General features: G+C 39.8%; 1 protein-coding gene across 1 annotated transcript in view; it reads left to right on the plus strand.

Annotated features, from left to right (window-relative positions):
* The window catches only part of si:dkey-112m2.1 (transmembrane protein 132C), a 140,218-nt gene that overhangs the window by 33,823 nt on the left and 83,798 nt on the right, over positions 1-22,597 (plus strand). The window contains exon 3 of the mRNA XM_040156506.1: positions 13,212-14,136. Coding sequence (XP_040012440.1) covers positions 13,212-14,136 — 925 coding nt within the window. The remainder of the gene's footprint in view (positions 1-13,211; positions 14,137-22,597) is intronic.

Genomic DNA, 22,597 nt, shown 5'->3' on the forward strand with positions numbered 1-22,597 from the left:
TTGTGTGTCGCTCTCTGTCCTGGGGCTGTCCCTGAGCAACTCCATCCTCACACATCCACGCCCCCTTCCCAGCCCTCTAAGCCCCTTGAACACATTTTTAGCATTTTTCAAAATTATGAAGTGGGCCGCGTTGGCTCATGGCTCGGGTTGAAGTTACACTTTCATATCCTGCAGTTGTGATGTATAGTCCCATGACCTTGCTTTACAGTTCCCCATTTATGTGTAGCAATTAAGCAGCCGTGAATCAAAGCTCACGTACAGACATTTTTAGAAGTAATGAGACTTTTGGATCAATAGATGCTTTGAATTCTTTTAACGATGCATTTTTCTTATGTTGTTTTGCAGGAAAACCTTCCCCGTCTTTGTCCAAGACTTATGGTAGTGTGCAGTTGCCCACTCACTTTCATTACAAACCCATCCTTGAGAAAACCTGAGTGAATAGTGTGAAATGTTAACCTGCTGATGTAATGCATCGTGGTAAGACTTTTTGAGATAAGACTTTTACCTGGCAGTGGGCTCTCAGGTATCTTGGAAGAAGTGAGTTTTGAGGGCTTTTTTTCACCCAGCAAGAACACCTACATGGTTTAGGTGGAGTGTTTCAGTATTTCAATAATTAGGAAGAGATTTAAACTACATAAGTAATTTCTTGAATTCACATGTGGTTTAAGGAGATTTTTGAGTTTTTTTCAAACCTACTTGAAAAGGAACCTTTTTCAGATGCATAGGTCGAGAACATAATTCCCTCACACATTCATTCATTCATTTATTCCATGTCCTCAGTGAGAGGACACACTGAAAGTGCAGCCAGTCATCCTCTCTTTACACTGCTACTAAACTACAGGGTGCTCCACATTTGTATGCTCTTATTCTTTTTCTACTTTTGTCAACCTCACTGTACTGTCAGATTTCTTTTCTTTCCTCCAGGAAATTTAAGCTCAACTCAGGAGTGTATCTTTAATTTTAGATTCTCCTGCGATTTCCACAACCTGTTACGATGGAGGGCCCCTAGAGTTGTCCTTTTGCTCGTTTGTATTTGGGACAAGGAGCAGAAAAAAAAAAAAAAAAACTCTCATAGTTGAATCATAAAGAAGCAGATGAAATATCTCATTGTCAGTCTCTTACTTAGATTTATTCTAGGATTATTCTACTTGCCTATAGGATGTGTAACCTAGGGTCTCTGCATCACTCACATTTTAAACCATGAGTGATGTGCCAAAGAGAGACAGCTTTTTAAAGTGTGCCACACTGGTGTAAAGACATTTTATGATGCGTGGCATCTTACTTTATGACCAGCTATAAAAAATGAAAAAACTCTCTGAAAAGCTTTTTCTCAGCAGAAACCCAAGGCGATCGTGAGGTAATTATCTGACTAAACCTTTAACAGCTTCTGTTAGTCACAAAATCTGGCAAGAGAAGGATGGGACTGACAAATAAAACTAGGTCTGAGTGAAAATGATAGACAGCCTTTCTCATGGCATCTTTATTTCCATTTTCCGCTTATTCCCCTAACCACTAAGCTCACTCAAAGGCTCAAAAATTCTCGGTGGCACTTTTAGGGGAGGATATGGATAAAGAAATGCATGCCGTGAGCGTTACTTGCTGCAGGGAGAGACCTCTGAGTTCATCTCATTTCAGAGTTTCTGAGCAGCAGCAAAATGACTGTCTGTTCTCTCCCTCTGCTCCTGCTGGAGCGTGCAGTGGACTTCCTCGGGGCCATGAGAGACCAGCCTCCTCTCTTTCATGCTGTTTACCACCTCACTGCTGTCAGAGGCACGCAACTCTCCTCCAGCGCCACCAATCAACACAGTCCACTGTATGTGCGCCAGAGGCATCTCGCTACACTACACGCACTACACGCTCAAAAAATGCATTCAGGCCATACTTACAGATATTACAGTTAGAGCTTCAGAGGCTAAACTTTTGATCATCTATAGTTTGACCAGTAGGGTGCATGCTGGCTCAAAATCTAGATGTCTATTGATGGAGTTTGCCTAAGGGCTGCATTACAGTCTCCTCTGAGTAGTTCAGAGTTGTTCATGCTTAGAGAGTCGCACTCTCTCATACACATGCATAAACGTGGACTCAGACACACATAAATACATATTAAGGTAGAAAGTTTCCCGCATTTACATACAGTGAGGTCCAAAGGTCTGAGACCATGTTCTCATTCAAGCGAATTTGAAAGTTGTCTCAGACTTTTGGATCCCACTGTACATTTACAGTACAAGTATCCCTGTTAAGATGGGCATGCACCAACGCATACACAAATAATCACACACATGCAGTAGAAGCCATGTACAATCCATATCTCCTCCCTCCCGGAGTTTTCTTTTTGTTGAATGTCTTCTCTGCATGGTCTGATCATTGGATTTTCTACTCCTGACCACATAAACCTCAATACATACGCTGTCACACGTAGAGCACTCATTATATTGAAGCACACAACCCCAAAACCCCTACTCCCCCCGACTCATGTTTAAATCCCCCCTCCACCAAGCAGCAGATACAGATCCTGAGCCGTAACAAATGTGTTCTGCAGGAGCTTTGTGCAAAAACAGCCGTCGATGGAGACCACATCGCTAACATCTTTGAATACTTTAATATGTAGCGAACTGTCATTGTTTTAAATTACTGTTCTCCAATGTTGGCATGTAGAGACTGAGATTCACTTTTTTCAGCTTCACTGTACCACCCATCATACTACATACTCACGGAAATTCAAATTCAAGAGCGCGTCTGTAACTCAAGACAAATTCACATACCTGACTGCCCCTTTTTACCCTTCTACAGCCTGTTATTATGGAGGGTCCAATAGCGTTGGAGGAGGAGGATGAAATAACAGACTGTCACTCTATATGATTCTACCTGTCTAAACGTGATAAATAAACTCAGGCCTGAGTACTTTTTGGAAAACACAACTGTCGCTTGTCCAGTAACATCCCGTTATTACCTTTATTTCTCACATGTGTTTTTATTTTTCCCTCTCAAAAAAGAATCCTGGAGTGTGGAAATATTTTCCGAACATTGATCTGGCAAAGCTCAGCTACAATCTTCTTTTTCCCCAAATCTTTTCTATCCCTTATTCAATTGGTTCAACAGTATATCTTGTTACTGGTATGAAATCATTCCTGCTAAGCTTTCAGTGGCTTGAGCAGTGCTATATACACAACAAACTAATGAATAGTTAGTTTATATACTTATTCATAAGGATTTATCAGTTGTTGATTTGCAGATATTTGGCATGTCTTATCAGTAACTGAAAACATTAAACGCCTGCACATCACACTACTGGTTTTTCTAACACAGTTTCATGCTTTAAATGTAATATAAGCCATGTCACCTTAAGAACATTAAATCATTTAACTGATATTTCTTTCATTGACTTACTTGTTAATCTAAAACCGTTTTTCAAATAAAAATTATATTTTGTGATAGATACAAATTGTGGAACAAGACTGTATCCGTATCTCTCCACACTTACATTTGTATTTAAAGAAAGTAAGTGATTTCATTGAATTCCTGCCCATCCTCTCTTTGGAACATAATTAATAATGTGATTTGCATTATTTGATTCCCTGGGGCAGCTGCAGTGCCTGATGTCCAAGGCCCATTGACTTTCTTACAATGTAACCTTGCTGAAAATGCCAGAACATTACTCACCCTGCTCCTTTTTGCCAACTCACTGCATTATTCTTAGCCACTTAAGTGCATCAGATTTCATATATTTGCACAAAGAGAAAAACATCCCCAGTGTAAAATACACAGTATACCTGAAATTGATTCACTTTGATATGATTACTGTGTGCCGAGAGTCGTTGTTATTTATGACACAGGTCTCCCTCCGTCTAAGCACAACACCGCATCATCTGTCATTGTCACTTCTTTTATTCGACTCACTTCCAAAAGTGAGAGAGAGAGCTGGTCACATTCATAAGCTCACCTAGGCAATCCATGGTCTTAAATGACAAGAGCAGAACCCACATAGTTAAGGTTGAAGCCTCCAATTGCCCCCGTGGGTGCCCTCATAGGAAGGCTAACTGCTGCTCTGCTCTGCTCAGCACATTTGGCCCCGTTCCTTCAAGAGCTCTCATCTCCTAGTTCATCTCATCTAAACAACCACCAGCTCCTCTGTGTCCCTCTGCTTTGCCATTCACCTCCTCCCTTCCTGACACTGTACAATGCACAACACTGGGCCCACAGGCAACGGACAGAACTGAAGTGTCATAAAAGGCCCATTCATGTCCCAAATGTGTCTTCAAGGTAGAGCGTCTGACTTTTTTTTTTTCCTCTCTGTACAACTGGCGCAGTGCTGTTCATTGCTGGTGCTCAGTATCCCCACCAGGGAGATGTGGTGCCTTGCAGAATGAGTGGGGAAAGTGTTCTTTATGCAGACAAAGAAATGTTTGGAAGCTGCTAGACATTTCTCCAATCGGGCATAACTAATGCCCATAGGAGAGGTTTATCTTTTTTTATTTTCATTAGTGTTTCTTTAAGGTTCCTATGGATTTTAAATGTCATTCTTAGAAACAGTTTCTTCTCGGTTCTAATTGAGGCAGCTTGTGGTGCAACACAGTGGCTGTTTAAGAAAGCTTACAAAGCTTACAAACAACTCGTTTTCAGCATTGCTTAGACCATGTAATATGGATTAACCCTCTGCATCTCCATTCCAGCAGAGAACAGGAGGAAATCTGAGCTCTTTGTGTTTTGCTGTGCCCTTGATGCTGATGAAGAACTTTTCGATTTGTTCTTTACTTTTGTACCAAAGAGCTTAAAAATGTCCAGTTTCCAATTCGTCCATGACTTACAAAAAACAATGGTTACCCACTCAAGACCACCAAATAGTAGAGAGTATGATATAAGAACTGTGTCATTTAAAATTGTTTTAATACTCTTTTGAGCCTCTTTTAGTTCATTTATTTCACTTAGTTATTGAAGAATGGCACGGGCAGCAAATGATCATTATTTCAAATATACTAGCATATTTCACAAAGGCATAATTCTTCTTTGAGTCTTATTCTGTCCATATTCATCATTATCCTTACTGAACCCATATAACATGTTAAAAAAATCTATTTTTAATACGTAAGTGAATAATTATGCCTTTGTGATGAGTCATTCTTTATTGTTAAGTGATGTATATTTGCTGCCAGTGGCTTCATTTATAGGATTATGGCTGCCTCTTTGAAAGTGTCATTCACTCTCCTCTTGCAGAACAACAGTCCTAAAGGAATAGAGAATGTGGCCCTGCTAATATATATAGTATAATATAATATATTGATGCGATTATGTGTGTTTGTGTGTGTGTTTGTGTGTGTGTGTGTGTGTGTGTGTGTTGTGTATTTGAAAGGTGAGATGAGAGGCAGGTGCTCGGGAGTAAGAGAGAAGACGAGCATGCTGTAAATTACCTACGTTCAGGCTCAAGCAATTTATCGACAGAAATGATCCACAAGCCATTTTGGAACTAAAGATGCCGTAAGATTTGTCAGAGATGAAAACAACTCAAGTTTTGAAGAAACACAAGGCCCAGACTTATTGCTGATATCAGTAAAGTATTAAGCCTTGCCCCATCCATCTTGGTCGGGTCATAATACTTCATTTTCCCTCATTTCTCTGAAAGGGGAAAATATGATTCCACCTATCGATTGCTGCATAAATGTGTTGCCTAGTGATGAAAGATGAGGTGTGCTTTGCTCTTATGTGATCCGATTAACCTCTAGCTGGGAGTAGGCACTGCGCTCTGACTTGGTTCTCCTACAGTGTCAGAGTGCATGTGATGGGCACTTAGAGCGATTAGTGTTCCTGTGTGTTTTGTTTGTTTTGAGATACCACCTAGAACATTTCACTAACCAGGGGATAATATTGCTAGCCACTGAAGGTGGTTCTCCTCTAAGTAGATCCATCTCTGCTTGTTTTGCAAGTCTTAGAGGCTTTTGAAAGCATGATTCACATTAGACAGTTTTTTTTAAGATGAAATTTGAAAAGACTTTGGGGAAAAAATTGGAGGTTTAATTTAAGTATGAAAGACAACTTTTCAAAAATTCAACCTTTAATCGTGTAAAATTATCTAGGTTTGGAAACGGCTACCTCGACTTAAATGATAGGGCTGTTGTTACTCTATATTTTTATTACTGTTAACAAATTCATTAAAAGAAAAAAAAAAGCCAACAATGCATCCAACTGTCTTTGAATACTTTCAGCCTACCTGTGGCTTTTACCACCAAGCCCAGTGGTTCCAACAAAATCCTCACAAAAAAAAGTCCCCAGTACTGTATATTGCTTCATTTTGTAACTACATTTTGTATCTACAGCCTGTACTTAGGCACAGCCTAATTTGCTTAATGGTGATGCTAGCATGGCAAAATGCTCACTATGACAATGCTAACATCCTGATGTTTAGCCGGTATACTGTTATGTTTACCATGTTCACCATCTTATCTCAGTGTGTTAGCCAGCTACCATTTGCTAATTTAATGTGTGGGACAAATTAAAACTTTGACCCGACGGTGGCTCTAGACGGAAAGTTAAGGGACCACCAAAGTTATTAATGTTCATCCTGACGGTAACATGAATGTCTGTACCAAATTACATTACAAATATCTTGAAAACTATAACAATAATTTTCAAGATATTTTACTCAAAACTTCAAATTTTAACGTCATGGTGGCTAAAAGGTTAAGGGAGTTTCCTAAAAGTTTGTAGCAAACAAAAATAGTGCATTTGTCGAGGAACGTTTTAAAATATAGATTAGACTAATTCGGGCACCACGAAAGTGTCTGAATAACCTACAGTGCTCATGTTCATGGTAATTAGGTAACATGTCATCCAGTGCAGAGGTCTGGCACACTGATGTGTTTCTAATAGTTTCTGGACAGCAGTGGAGCTCTAGGGCACAGATGAATAAGTTATTACTTGGCTTTGCTTGGTTGTAAGATAAATTTACTGCTGATTATTTTTTTCAATGGGATTTCTTGACAACAACAAAAATACAGAATATTGCCAACTTTTTCTCTTGAGCCTGTCATAGAAAAAAACAGAGACTGTTTTGGGCAAGTGATGGATGAAGAGACAGCTGGACCAGATTAATATTTCACATAAAATCCCTGTCACTCCCTGAGTGAGTGATAAAGTTACACCATTGGTCAGCTGAATGCTGCGTGACTAAGTGCTGATGTTACACCATTGGCCATTGCTCTTTCAAAATGAATTGATGCAAACAGTTTGTATTGCCTCACCGGGAGGTGTTCACATGCAGTGTTGCCAATTTAACGGCTTTCTCACTAGATATACCAACTTTTCACACCCTTTTAGCAAGTTTTCTTCACAAAAGCACCAGGGGGCAAATCTAGCGACTTTCTGGAGAAGATAGGCGCCAGTATTGTCCTGCAAGTGCGAGGTCGGGCTTTCCCTCCGCAGGCAGACCCCTCTATGTGTCTCATTCAATTAACCGCACGGCAAGTGATAATTTTACAGGCGAATATAGCCGAAATCACAGCACAGCGGTTGTCTTTAACTTACATGTGTGCTGATTTTTTTAGACAATGTCGTGGTTCTAAAATCAGGATTTTAGCAGTGCAAAGCAGCAGCTTGGAAATGGCTTGGAAGTGACTGCTGGTTAACATGTAGTCTTAATGGGCCACATTTCAATCGCTATTTATGTTTGTTCCATTGTCTGACAACAGACACATAAAAACATGTAAATCAGAACAGTTTTATTGGGAATTCCGCTGTATTAAAATACTGTATACGTGAGCACAGAGAGTAGGAGAGAAGCAAACAGATAAAGGGCGGTCCAGCCACATACTAGGTTTTGACCTAGTCTTGTTTCAGTAAGAGAAGAGACAGTTAGAGATGCATCAGGAGGTTGGAAAGCAGTGAACTCTTGTACAGGTGCTTCCTAAACAGGCTAGAGCAATGTTTGTGATTGCGCTGCAAGAAAAACAAGTTTAATTTTAAACCTAACCTACAATGAAGGAGGCATGTTGGCCATTCACATAATCTCTTGCTGTGCTGTAATTTTTGACTTTTTCTGGACAAGAAGAAGACAATCCACCATCATCACCACCTCTTCCCACCTATTTCCTCGTTCACTTCTCTCTCTATAGATCAGGTATAAGAAAATCTGTTTGTTTAATGTTTTGCTTAAGTTGAGCTAACTAATTGATGGGGGAGTGGTTGCAAGATGCACACATGGTGGAGGATAAAGTCAGGATGAAAAGAGTTGGAGGAGTAGGGGGAGGGAGGGATTATATTTCTTGGGTGAAAGTCTACTCGGGTCGCCAGCGATGAGAATAGGTGATTATTAAAAAGTAGTTTGATTTGAAGCCATATGTCTGTCTTGGGGACAGAAATGCTTTAATACCATTTTAAGAGTTTATTTTAGAAGTTGCTTGCTGCATGTTGTGGGAATGCTATGGAAAATGCTTTAAATGCATTTTAAATTGGAGTCCCATGGTCCTGTGGGCCTCCTGGCTCACGCTGCATGAATATAACATCAAGACATTAAATCCTGAATCTAACATCTGTCTAATGATGAGGCCAGTCCGGTTCTGCTGCACGTTTGATGTGTGATCAGACTCCTCAGTCCGCGTCCTGAGGGGTTGGCAGTGCCAAGAAATCCTCCGCAAGAGTTTACAGCCAGGATTTACCACAGGGGTTTAGTTATCTACACAAATCATTCCCTTTTTCATTTGCAGAAACAGTCCCGCAGCCATGATTTACAAGTACAGTAGCTGCAGACATGAAATCCAAGGGCAACTCTAGACTACAAATCACACCGGCTTTGCCTGACTATTTACGAAGTCCTATTGGTCTCATAGAAAGGAACATATTCTAAAACAGAAGTTACAAATTACAATTTTTCTACATTCATGAGGTATTTAGTTTCATCTGTGTCATAGTAATTGGAAACTAGGACAGAGAAAAAGAGACAGGCAAATCCTCACTGTGCTGTAAGCATGATCCAGCAGCAACTAAGCACCTGGCCCCCTCTAGACATTGCTCTCAGTTTTGTCATTTTTAAGGGTAAACATCATTCGCTCAGTCAAAACTCTGTACTAGCAGTCATTCACTGTTTACTGTCTCAGTGAAGGCCTTTACATCCTCTTGTATTCCTCCCCATTAGAGATGCCATGGTGAATAAAATGACAGTTTAAAACTCTGGTGTCCGAGTAGTTTGAACAAGGTGTGCAACATGAATACAAACATAACAACAACAACTGCTTAGGGAATAGTTCAACTAATTTATATTTATGATTCATTTTTATTATTTTCATAGCTTTGTTACCCATATCAGCGTTAGACATTTTACTATTAATGCAAATGATTACTGTATAGAGAACAGAGGTCTGTAATTGAGTGGCTGTTTTTCATTTGGGCAGCCAGCACAATTTTCATAGCTGTGGTGGATACGCAGGCAATAGTTTGAACATTTTTAGGGTTCTAACCTCGAAGGGGTAGAACCTCTGTGTTTGTGCCAGTTTATTATTTTTATTTGTTGTTTTTTTCCAGTGGCTCAAAATGCCGTGAGGTGAAATTAACTTGAAACATGAAATTTGGCCCAATAACTGGAAATGGTGTGCATGTGCTTCCCAAGAAACATGAGCCCAATCGGCCAGATGGCCAATTTTGGAAAGGCCATGCCCCTCAAACTCTAAGTCTGATTGACTTGAAATTTGACACACAAGTCCAGCTCATTGTGCTCTAAAAAGCCTCTTGGACCAAAAAAGTCTGCCATGATGGATTTTGCATAATGTAAAAAACAGTAACATGAATAGACTTCTTTGGATTTAAACATGAGTTGTCTGTGTCCTGAACATTCACAACAATACGCTTAATGCCTAAGTCATACATGTGTCAAAATAACCATAGATCAAACATACAACATAACCTGGATCAATTGTAGTTGAAACAGGGCAGCAAACGGTTTGGCATCATAATAGCACCTTCCATTGCATCAGCCTTCTCGTTTCATAAGCATTTCATCAACTCCAGTCCAAGTATTTACTCTTGCTAATTCTTTTTGGAGGAAAATATTAATAGACAGCACTGAAGTAGATTTTTGTTTATCATTGAGCTCCACAATGCATTTACTCTAATAACCTTACAGTACAAGCTAAGATGTTACTTACTACATTTGACACTTTGCTGAATTTAGAATTTTCTTCTGCGTACATTGTGATGATTAAACAAGTGTGTGATTAGTCTCACTCCTTCTTTAAACAGAACTACACTAGTTGAAATGACTTTGTTTGGCTTTGTCAAGCCTGAAACCTTCTTGTTGCTGCTTGCAGCTTTACTTTTGGGTGATTGAGCTGCTTCCAACTGTTGAGTGCAAAAAGGTTAGAACCTGCAAATTGCTGCTTGCGGCTATATTTGTAATTATTTTTTAACAAAATGGAGTTGGATGGGTGATTTTTGATTTCTTGAAGTCCTGATCTGTGTAATATACCAAAATATACAGTACCTAGCTGCTCCAGTGTATCTAGACTTATAAGTTAAAACAGATGAAGAAGAATTGAATGTTAGCTCTCCAATCAATTCATTAGCCCCCCCCCCAAATTAGGCTGGGTTACAGTCAAAGACAGCGCCTCTTGCTAAAATACATCTCTCAAAGACATACTATGAGACGGCACTGACGTGCGGGTGGAGCACATAATGACTCACATGCACGCTCACATAGACGCACGTCTACACATACTGGTCATTTTCTACGCTAGCTCACAGGGATTGTCTGACTGTTTTTGGCCGGTAGAGCGCCAAGTGGCACACTTGGTAGTTGAAAAATAGTCTTACAACAAGTGTCATTTCCAGAGGCTGAGTCCAATCAGCTCTTAGATAGGACCACAGCAGGGTGCCACTAATCTGCACTTTTAGGAGGCGGGGCACACTAACACTCAACCATCACTCTACCTGCGACTACGTCCATGTTTTTTTTTTTTTTAAATCTAAGAGGGCTAAGGCAGAACCCCGCCACGCGTACAATTGAAAGGTAGATAATGAAAACCTATTCCTCTAAATAGCCTGGTGCACAGCACAGAATCTGGCCTGGTGTACATTTTCATGTCTCTCTCCTTATGAGAGGTATTGATCATTAGATGGATGTACAGTATATAAGGTCTTTTTCATCACTGTAAATCTTATCTATACATATTGTTGAATGAACAGTAAACTTATGAAAAAGCTTTAATTGTTTTGATGTTCCCTAAAAACAGAGTAAACCCCAGATTTTAGTAATTTTATTCGAGGGCTAGATTTTAAATTTTTATTTTAAACATGGAGATAAAACATGGTTTTGGGGAGGTTCTCATTTCCTCCCTCCGCTGTGTCAGAGCTGGGATGGTCCTGTCTAAAGTACTGCTCTTGCGCATGATACTGGTTCTGTCCATCAGGCGGGCTGCTATGGATTGTCACAAATCACTGCCCTGGCACGTCTCCCGCAGCATGCAGGGTTCGGGACAGGAAATCAATGAGCTCTCATGGGCCACTCCATCAGTCCAAATATCTGGCGTTTGATGGCAAAGAGAAAGAGGCAGTGGGAAGGATTTGTTGGATGGAGAGGGGGTTGGATGGAAGGCCATGAAGGCCATGCAAGGTCCAGTGAGGTTGGATGGGCATGATGGTTGGTTTATCATAGGAGCGTGCTTTGTTGTAACCGGTAAGAAATAAAGAGAAAAGATTGGGAAACAAGAAAAGTTAGTTATAATTTAAAAATTGTTTGATACTTGTGCTTATATGATACCTGAGTTGTTTTACCAATACTAAACCAATACCTTAGCATAAAGGTTTTAAAACTGCGAGACGTCTCCGTAGGGTTGTGCAGGACAGCCGAAGGGGAAGCAATGAAGGAGAGGAGATTTGTGTAGCAAAGATGCCACAGGAGGTGAAAGGGACAGGTGCATGCCGTGTGTTCTGAAAACAATGGGCAGTTCGTTATTGTAGTGTGGCCCACTGATTTGGCCTGCTTATCAACAAGGTCAGCAGTTGCAGCCGCAACACTGGCTGTGACACAGTTAAGGAACTTTAAAACCCTTGGCACCCAATTGCAGCAATTTGTGTCAAAATTCTTTCTCCTTCTCAGAATCATAACTCAGTCAAATCATCAGCCATTCCATGACTACCAATATCATTATATGTCCATAGTGAATAAACACTTGGAAATTATAGAAAATAAGGACAGAGAATCATCACATTTTTAAGTTTTCTTAAGTAATAAAGTAATCCAGGTCTAGTTATCTGCACATCCATGGGTACACTGCAAGAAGGAACTGCTAATTCAGCATTCATTCATTGATTAACTCAATTACTCTAAGGTAACAACATACTTATTGTAACATTATTACATTATATTGGTGGTTATATTAGGCAGTGCTGGGGGGCACAGTTATCTCAGTTTTGTCTGGGTGGGGGTCCACAGTGTCAGACTTTGAAAGCCCTAGCCCTTAATAGAAGGAGTAAATGGCTTTTTCTGAAAACACCTTTTTGCTCCTATTAAACATAATATGCCAAATTTCTTGGTGCATCAGTGTTTAATATTGTCTTAATACAAACAGAAGTTTACTAATTGAAAACAGATAACAGAGTAAATTATCAAAGTTTACAGATTTCCCGATTTAGATCAGGAAATATTTGATTAAAGAGTGAAATAATTCTGTTTCCCTATTCCATACAGTATATGCTGTGCACTAATTGTCAAGGAGTACTGTTTTTTGCAGCACCAACATTTTGTACTAACAAGGAATCATGCATTATGTGAGCCAACTAACATCAAACTGCAGTGTTGAAATGCGACTGCCAATTCAACTTTAAAAAGAGGACGCAAGATTGCTTTCCAAGATCTTCCCTGAGCTGTCTCACTAGCATCCACAATTTGTTCTAATGTTTTAAAGCTGTGTGTAGATCTTACTTTTCCTTTCTGCGTTGCATTGTGGACAAAAGTGCACATCAACAGCAAACTCTAAATGATTTTGGTTTTGTAAATTTTGCAGACAATGCATGCAGATGTTATGTTTAATGTGAAGTGCTGCCGTCCAGGTCGTGATTTAAATCCTCCAATTTTTCTCATTCTGCTCTTTGATTTCACACCTGAATCAGGTATGAATCTCTCTCATACTGCCACAACTAAAATGATGAACCACACGTGTTCTGACTTTTTTACTTGGTTGTTGCAACAAAGCTTGACGGGTAGACATTGTCATTTTCTCTCTCTGTTTCAGTGGCGGACAGCAAGGTGATCCTGGAGGGCCTGCAGAGGTATGGCCCAACTCCAATCTATCTGCCTGTCAGCTACCGCATCCTCAATGCTGAGTCAGCATTCTTCCTACAGGAAGCAAACCAGGACTTAATGAGGAACTCCAGCCTGCAGGCTCGCACAGAGTCCTTCTTCATTCACCAGGCCCGGCAAATGCCCTTTGTCAATGCTAGCTACGGGCCGCTGTCTGTGCAGCAGCCCGTCCCTCTGGAGCTGTTGCAAACCCTGCCGGGGTTCTTCAGTACACCCTCCTTCACTCCATCATCAGTGCCAACATCAGCATCATCACCGCCTCTGTTTACATTCAACTGGAAGGTCCATACCTATATTATCAGCGAGAGTATTCACCCCAGCTGGCCAAAGGTTCAAGTTTTGTTCTACATTGCAGGGAGAGACTGGGACGATTACAGCGCCATCCACAAGCTGCCCTGCATCAGGATGTTCGCCTTCCATGAGACTCAAGAGGTGCGTGGCACATGTAGGCTAAAAGGTGAGTTGGGGATATGTGTTGCCGAGCTGGAGCCCCTGGCCAGCTGGTTCAGCCTTCCCACTGTCAGGCCAGGGAGGCAGAGGGTCTCTGAGCGGGCCCAGGGCACTCCTGTGGAGCTCTACTACATGGTTCAAACCACAGACAACGGAGACTGCAGCTCAGAGGATTCAAGAAAGGGCAACTCTGTTCACACAGACCAGCAGAGGCCCATGGGATATTATGCAGGGCATACACCTATGCAGCGCATTGGGAGTGTCAGACTGTTTCAGCCGCTGTCGGAGCTCAAGCTGGACAATAACTTTGTGGTGATGGCACCCTCCAAACCCATCCGGCAGAGAGAAACAGTCTCGGCTTTTCTGGCTCTGTCCATGCTTTCCTCAGTGCAAATTTTTACCCTCAGGTGAGTTACGCCTCCTCCTGGGAGAACACAGTTTACTCCGCCTCTCCACTAATGTTCTTTCATTTCCCAGTTTAACTGGACATACACACAGTTGAAAAGCAGGCATTGGTAGGATTTTAAAGAAAGCACCAGTGATATATTAAACCTATGAGAATGCTTCACAACCACAGATCTGACAATGCACAACAACAGTTTCAGTAAACCTATCTGTCACTGAAGTGTGAAATTGCACTGAGGCATACAATAGTTACAACTTTCTCAAGAAATTCTTAGTCACTGTTTGTCTGAGTCATATACTAGATGAATCATACAGGGTCTATCTAACACTTGCACATTGCCTCTTTGTGTCTAAAATACTTTACTGTAATGTCTGTTTTTGTGTTATGTAGACTGGTAAAATATGCCTTCTTATTCAAGATATCACAGTCTGTAGGAAAGACAGTCTTCTTATTTCCTCTTTCCCATGACCAGACACTGCTGTGGTTGGGAAACTTTACCTATAACAGCTTGTTTAATCAAAATAATCTGCACTTGGAACAATCAGGGCTTAATCTCTGTCATCTGAGATTTGAAATTGATTTGCCACACCATACTTCACAGTTCACAGTCAATGTTGCCATGACACTACTACTCTGCTGCTAGCAGCAGTTGGGTTACTTAGCCTGTTTATTTAGGTCATTTGTAATAATGTACTAATCAGAAACACATAATATCACAAATGAAAAGAAATGTAATGCAGACATTGGTAACCAACAGGGCCCTTATGTAATCAATTACCATTGCTTTATTTTGCACACAGACAACGCAGACAAACAACACATCCTTAACTTGGTTTGCTGTTGCAGAGCAAATGCTAATTTCAGCTGGCAGACATTATTGTGAAATAATATGATGTCGGTGACAAAGAAGGAGCTTGCCGCACACGGAATCTTGGCTCTGCCTCAACCTTTTCTGCAAGTGGAAGCACAACCTGTTTCAGCGATGTTGATCTTAAGTAAAAAACTGAAATTAGAGCAAAGTTTGAAGAGAGTTCATTGTATTATTCTTAGTGCTTATAGTTTAAAGGTCATGCTCCCGATTTGGTATCACCTTTACAGATTTTGTTTTTTCTACTTGTACTTTTACCCTAAATTTTGCTTACATGAAATGATAATCCTCTCACTAAATACAACCCCCAAACAAGGAATTTTACCACATTTAGCTACGCTTCTTTTAGACGGAGATTTACTGGCTGCTGTAGCTTAAATATTTTTTAATAATTACATTGGATAAAGTGTTTTATAGAGAAGGTTTGTTTGTGTTTATTATAACCTTTCAAATCATCTTGGAAAGATATTAGGCAGATATCAGACTCCTAAACACCTTCTAAACTGTGTCTTTGACTATCTGGAGGAGATTGTTTTGACTGGATAACGACTTAATTACGCCTTTGTCTAGTTATGAAAATTGTTTCATGTACCCACCTTCAAAATTACCTGTCTGAGGAGAATTTTCTGAGGTATTTCCACACAACAACAACAAAGCAGTTATTGATTCATTGAGCTTTGTCTCATACAAATTACTTTTCAAAGTGACTGTAATTGCTCCATGTTGTTTGATGCAAATTAAGGTGTAAGGAATATGCATTTCCGCTGGGCTACTTTTATGCCTGTGATCTAAATCATGGCAGATGAAACAGTTAGCAGCTGTGATGGAGAGCCTTGGCAATTTGTCAACCCTGGGTAAGCAGGAAATCTGCCAAAAAGCCTCATTGCTTTTTCTCTCACTCCAGTGATGATGAACTCCTGTGAAGTATTAGTGCTCGCAGTGTGTGTTTATCACATTTGTCAGCATGTGTGTAAATGGGAGCTTTAAAGGCGGTATTTTTTCCTTTTAGTGCCTTTTTGCGCCAGCATTGCACCCCGATCGTTCAGAAGTTCATCTTTTTTATGTTTTCCATTGGGATGGCGCGGACTTAAAATTCAACCAAACTACCTCATTAACAACCAAAAGATTAAACCTCAAAGTGTTTGAAAATCACAGGCTTCTTTACTGTACTTGACTGCCAGCTTACCAAACTCTGTAACTGAACATCCAAATGCTGATGATTAATTTTGTGTCAGTTGTTGGATTTCCTGATAAAACAAAACTTTACTTTAAAATACCCTTTATGCGCTTGATATACTCCTGATGATATTGTGAATTCCAGTTCTATTTCACTGGAGGTGGGAGGCTGAGAGTGTGTGCCTGTGTGCTGATCCTTATTCAAGACAGACGTTTTGAGTCGGTATGTTTGCACGCCGAGACTCTGCTTCTTTCACTCGCTGTATGTGTTGGCATACTGCTGACCAGTAGATTTTTTTTATACTCTAAATTTGATCCTTTTTACCCTTTTCTACAGTTTTTTGGTAAAACTGCAAAACCTTTTAGGACTATGGGGAAAATAATACAGTGCATAATCCTCTAATTTATTCTTTACAATCAGATTAATTGACGGAGGATTGCTTGCATTTGTCTGGACAGAGCACTTTGAATTTTTCTAGTTCATTACACACTTTGTCCATTACTCTCAGCAAAACAAGGTGACACAAGACATTCCTGACAAGTAATGTACAGTTTTGATTTTGCAGTTAATTTAACTGGCTTGCTTTTCATGAATACTGTTGTCTGACAACACAGTAAGACAAATCAAGTGATTTTCTTTGACTGATTATGTTAAGTAGATTTCCAAAGGCCAATAATCTTCAATTCAATTCAACGATGCATCAATGTATGTAATAATGTTATTATTCTGCTTTGTTTGTGAGCATCATATACAATCAGCAGGATTTCATGCTCTCATGTCATTTGATTTATCTGAATAACTAATCAATCTTTCTGGTCACAGTGGTTCGTGTAAGCCTTATTCTGGTATATCAGTGTTTAAATCCTGTGCAAACAAGCCAAAGCGACCCAAATGCAAAGCAGTGATTTTATGCACAAGCCAGAGGACGGCTAGCGGTACAGGAAAAAACAAAACGTTTTGGCATCAGGATAGCAGCTTCCATGTTCCAGCTAATAAATAAGTATAAGCACTGAGACCATGAACACAAACACCAGCAGTTTTCCTTCTCCTTTTCTGCTCTAATGCTACACAGAAAAATCTGTTTCCTGTCAGATGCTACTTGTCCCTTTAGGATATTCACCTGAGCATTAAACCAATCATGTAATCAGGATCAGGTCACTGCAATGTATGTAAACACTTTCATTTGACTGTTTATTCTGTAGGGTAAGTAGTTTAGTTATAACCCATGTCAACATACTCACTGTTGACATTAAGGCTCTGTTGGTCAACCTACTCTGGTAGGACAAGTTGGAAAGAATCATGGGCAAAAAATGTGTTTCCTAAAACTGGGATCAGTTATCACGGGGCCAGTTGGGACTGCATCTGCGCATTTAATCGCCTTAATGAAGTAATGACTCCATTCAAATGTTCCACATTAGCTGGAATCAAATATTTCATCAATATTATCAGGGCCCTTGAAGTAACTTATTAAAACCAGAAGCTGTAAAGTGCCAGTCCTTTGTTGTCATGGTTACAGTAATAAACACGAGGCTGAGGTTGTGGAATGGTCACGGTTTGGTTAGGTTTAGGGGAAGATCGTGGTTTGGATTAAAATAAGTACTTCCGTAAGGTTAGAGGACCTTTGTTGTCATGGTTACAATAATGAATACATCGCTAAGGTTGTGAAACGGTCATGAATAAAAGAAGCACTGATGACTGTCGGCTTCAAATGGTAAATGAACATGTGTGTCAAAGTCCTGTGTTTAGTCAACCCATCCATCCACCCCAACCCTCCCCCTCCTAACACGGACTTTTTCACTCTATTTACTACATCACCTGACTTCATCCTTTGCTCCTGTGATAATTACGACAGCTGACGGAGGTGGCCTGATAGAGTAAAATGTAACTATGGGTCGTATTAAGCTGCTCGCACAGACGACCTATGGGATTTTTTTTTTTTTTTACACAGGAGCACAGTCTCAATAAGACAGTTGACCTTTTTTTAGCCCTTTACATTTATCATGCATGCAAATTCTCATGTATCTTTGGTTTTTAGTGCTTTTCATTAGCTTCAACAAATTTCAAGAATCAAAATATTCTTTGACTCACTCTGGACCTTCCTAGGAAATTGTTGGCATATGAGATTATGAAATTATACCGCACATTATATTACTTCTAGCTTTCGACTATAAGTGCGTGTTATAATTTCGAGTTGAAAAATGAACATAAAATTTGAATGATAAAGTTCAAAATGCATCCTCAAGTTATCATACACACCGATACCTAGCCAGCTCTCTACCTTGGCTGCGCAGTAAAATCAACACACTTAACCAAGGGTTATTTTATTGGCCATTGTTTTCTCCCTTCCTTATTGGGTAATTGGCTGTATTTTATCTAATTTAAACTAATCTAATGTAATTATTTTGAATGTAATTACAGGCTTTTAATCCCTGCCACTTAACACACACAGACTCATGAATATTCACATGGATACACTCATACTTGCAGACGCATACTGACACTCACACACATACATGCATGGACCTGCTCTGTGCCAACTGTAAAGTCATGGTGTGTTTGTCAAGCTAAAGGCTCCCTCTGGAATCAGTAATTCCCTGCTCCCTGCCTCATTAGACATGGAGAGAGTGGTGTAGCAGGTTCGAAAAGGGTTCTCCAGCTACTCCTTATTCAACATGCAAATGAAAACACCATTTCCTCCTGAACAAATTAACAGGCTTTTCAAAAGATAAATTGCCCCAGCTGTATTGTAATTTTGACTAAACAATCCAACATATTTCCACAGATCCCCCCCCAGGGGCAGTGTTGCTGATGAATGCAAATGAATTTCTAATATCTGTGCCAGCCCAAACAGCCAGCATGAGTTGTTTCATTATTCAGAGATTTAGCAGGTGAAGGAGGCAGGTTCAGTGTTGGGCTATGAATAAAGAAGTTGATTTAGCTGAGGCCGGGTTAGTGTTATTAAGATGTTATGCAGACATGATGCCGTGCTTCATGTCAGCAGATTCTGACCCTTAACACAGTTCAGGTTTACAGGTCGTGGGCCTTGGCTAATTGTTATTGGACATTGTTTGTTGAAATATCAGCAGGAGAAAAGGTTAGAATAAAGATGTTCTCTTCAGTGTATCAGTCTTATCTTGACTGCACTCCTCTGTGATTCAGTTCTTGGTAAAGGTCACCCAAGATAGGTAGGTCTCTTTTCCATTTTCATTTCTGTACTTATCTGTACTTTTTCGTTTATTTTATCTGCTGCTCTGTCTTGGTTTCTTGTGTTGTTTAACCTTTGTCTTGCAGTTCATGTGCTCTCCTTTTCTGTCATGCTCTTGCTTTCTCTGAGTTCAACATGTTCCTCCTGTCTGTGCTGAAAAATTGGCCAAACAACTCCTTTTTTTGAGACCTAAATATCCTATATAAGACTCGTGCCTTAAATTAAAACTCAGTTCAGTCAATGTAAAGTTAAAAATCTCCTCAAATTCCTCTGCCCTTCTTTACCCAGCTCCTTTTTTCCTTTCGCTCAGTTGCCCTGTTATCCAGTGTTTACTTTGAGAGCACTCATTCACTCATTAATAAGTAATTAGTGATTTGCTGCCCGGGGAGACTGTCCACTATGTAGATCCCACTCTCTGTTGGGGCCTGCCACCACAAAGCAATCAGCAGTTCCCCGCAGTAAGTCATTTGAATCCTTGTATTTTCTACCATAATGATTTTCCTTCACTTTTCTCCTCTTGAATTTGCGTCTAAACTTATTAATTTATTGGACATTGGAAGCCAAGAATGTATTGCTCTGCCACTTCCCTACTGCATGTCTTCATTTTTCTTTGCACTTGCTCGTGTCCATCTGCCTTTGGAAAAGGCTGCATGTCCCCGAGGAATTTTTGTGATCCCACAGCTTGGAAGAGGGTCATATGAATGCGCCGCACCATTCAGAGTGACACATGCCTCGAAGACTTTGAGTACTGACAGGGCCAGAGGTCACTTCTGTTTTTCTCTCTGGTTTCTTTGAACTTGTGAATGTCTTGCAGGCTTTTTATAAGGGCAGCAGAGAGAATGAAGGAAGCTGGAATGGGTCTCCCCAAGAGAGTGGTGCTCCATGTCTGGCCCTGTGTTGAAGTATGTGTCGTAGGTAGGGAAGTGTATCTATCCATTGTAGATGTTTCAACTTGTATCAGGATAAAAAGTCCACAATCCAATACTAAAACAATACAATTTAATAAGTAATATCCACAGCAGGTAAACAATAGAAAGGCCACAGATGTGAACTACTGGCATTAAAGCTGTACAAATGAGTTATTCCTGGAAAAATGCTTTTGTCCTATAACACTTTATCCAAAATATATCATTTTTAAATATTTAGAAGTGTAAACAAAGAAAAGTAGTATTTCCACATAAAATAATCTCATTAGCAAAAATTGGCTGTGAGTTTGGTATCCAGAAGGGTTAACGTCCCCCCAAAGCCTCTTTCATAAAGTTGCCCGACAACAAGATAGTCAGTCTAATTAGGTATTGAGACAGCCGATAGCAGCTAAACTATCAATACCAATTTCAAACATATGACTGCCCTCGTAATAAAACAACAAAGATGAAAACATTTCTGTCATCTGGAAAACAAATTAAATATGTTGTCAGTGAACATTTTGTTCAGTAGGCTATCAACATTTTGCAAGTTCGTTAATTAACATTTCCTCATTATGTTTCTGACAAAATGTATTTGCTTTAGCATATTTGTAGAATATAGATCTCATTTCTAGGAGATAGGGTGGGTTCATTCATATTATTGCATAGTGTCAAGGTAAAATAAGCCTGAGTACGGAGAGGACTGTTAAAACTGGAATCAGTCACTTTAATCTAGACTCTGAAGCAGAGTCTACGGGTCTGTGCTTATTTTAAAACTTTAAAAGGTTTCAATAATAATCTTACAATGAATTCAACTGTTAACATTCAGGTAGAAACCTATTGAAGATTGTTAAATTTGGAGGTCAGGTTTTTTTTAGGTCTCTTTTTTAGCTGAATCACAAGCTGCAAGCTTCCGTCTGTAGCTTGTGATTCAGCTGCAGACGGAAAAAACCTTCATGTCGGAGACAAGAGGAATATAAGTAAAAATCAAGAAAAGACCAGAAATCACTAACTGATACAAGGAGAAAAATTGAACCACAATTTTTACTTGACTGATGCTGTACATTAACCAGAACATTTCCCAACATTTTTAAACCTCTTCGATATTAGTTGTGAGAATTAGTTTCAAGAATTTTCAACATTACTTTAGGAAGCCAAAAAGCTTTCTTTGTCCCATCAGATGATTGCATATGATTGCACATAATTCAGAAATTTTGAGATCTAGTTATCTAGTTTTCCAAGATAAAATCGGAATTATTTTTCCACATTCAATATCTTTAGCTTGCATACAGTTTTGATTTCAGGCATAAGGCTGAGAATCATAGAATCACGTTGTCCTCGAGTGCTAAATAATCATTTCCTACTAAAAAGGAGGTGCTCATATTTTACTGTCCGTTACAGTGGTAGATCCCCTTTTCACTTAGGGTATGGACAGAAAAGCACAGAGTAATGCTTATACTCGGTTGGAAAATACATTGAGAACCAAAATTAAGTGGAGAAAGAAGCAAACCTGGAAGTTGGGTTAGACTTTGATTGCCAAAATAGTATGACCTGTCTGCTATTAAAAACTTACTACAAAAGTTGCTCTCCAGCCATGAGGTTACTTCCACAAATAATTGGGGGGTGTGCTGTACATATTGCACAGTTCTGATTTATGGCCAGAAAATAAACTTCATTTTACTTGACTACCATTACAGGCATTACGTCCTGAATGTACTGTGCAGCTCAAGATCAGACATCAGCCTTGACATCTAAAACCTCGACCCAAACAATCTGGTTTGCAATTGAGAACTGGCTTACAATTTTGTTAATGCCAAATGGGACACCTCTCATCACATTAAGGACAACGCTTAAGATTAAAACAGATATTACATTTGATCAGAAGTCTACTGCAGTACCAAATTAACGGTCCTGCCAAGAGAGAGGTTTTTTTTTTTTCTTCACGGAACTGCTGATGCAATTCCTTAACTTATCACGCTGTTGTTAAGATCTTCAGGCAAGACACTTCTACTCCAACTTCCGCAACACTGTTAACTCAAGCTCCGGCAATGTGAGCTGAGGATGATATATGTAGGGCTAGAGGCAGTGACAAACAGGGTGGGATTAGGTAGCGAAGCAGCCCTGGCAGAATAAGCTCTGCTTGCTAACTGTGGGTTGGTGTCTCTAACTCTCTCCCAGACAATCATAAGCTGGCCTTCTAATCACTTGTTTATCCTTGATGTTTCTCGTAAGGATTTACTTTGATTAGTTTGATCCCACAGACTTGACAGCTATAACACAAACTCCAAATCATGCATATTTTAATGT

This window comes from Xiphias gladius, chromosome 20 (genome assembly GCF_016859285.1).
Source record: "Xiphias gladius isolate SHS-SW01 ecotype Sanya breed wild chromosome 20, ASM1685928v1, whole genome shotgun sequence".
Lineage (NCBI taxonomy): Eukaryota > Metazoa > Chordata > Actinopteri > Istiophoriformes > Xiphiidae > Xiphias > Xiphias gladius.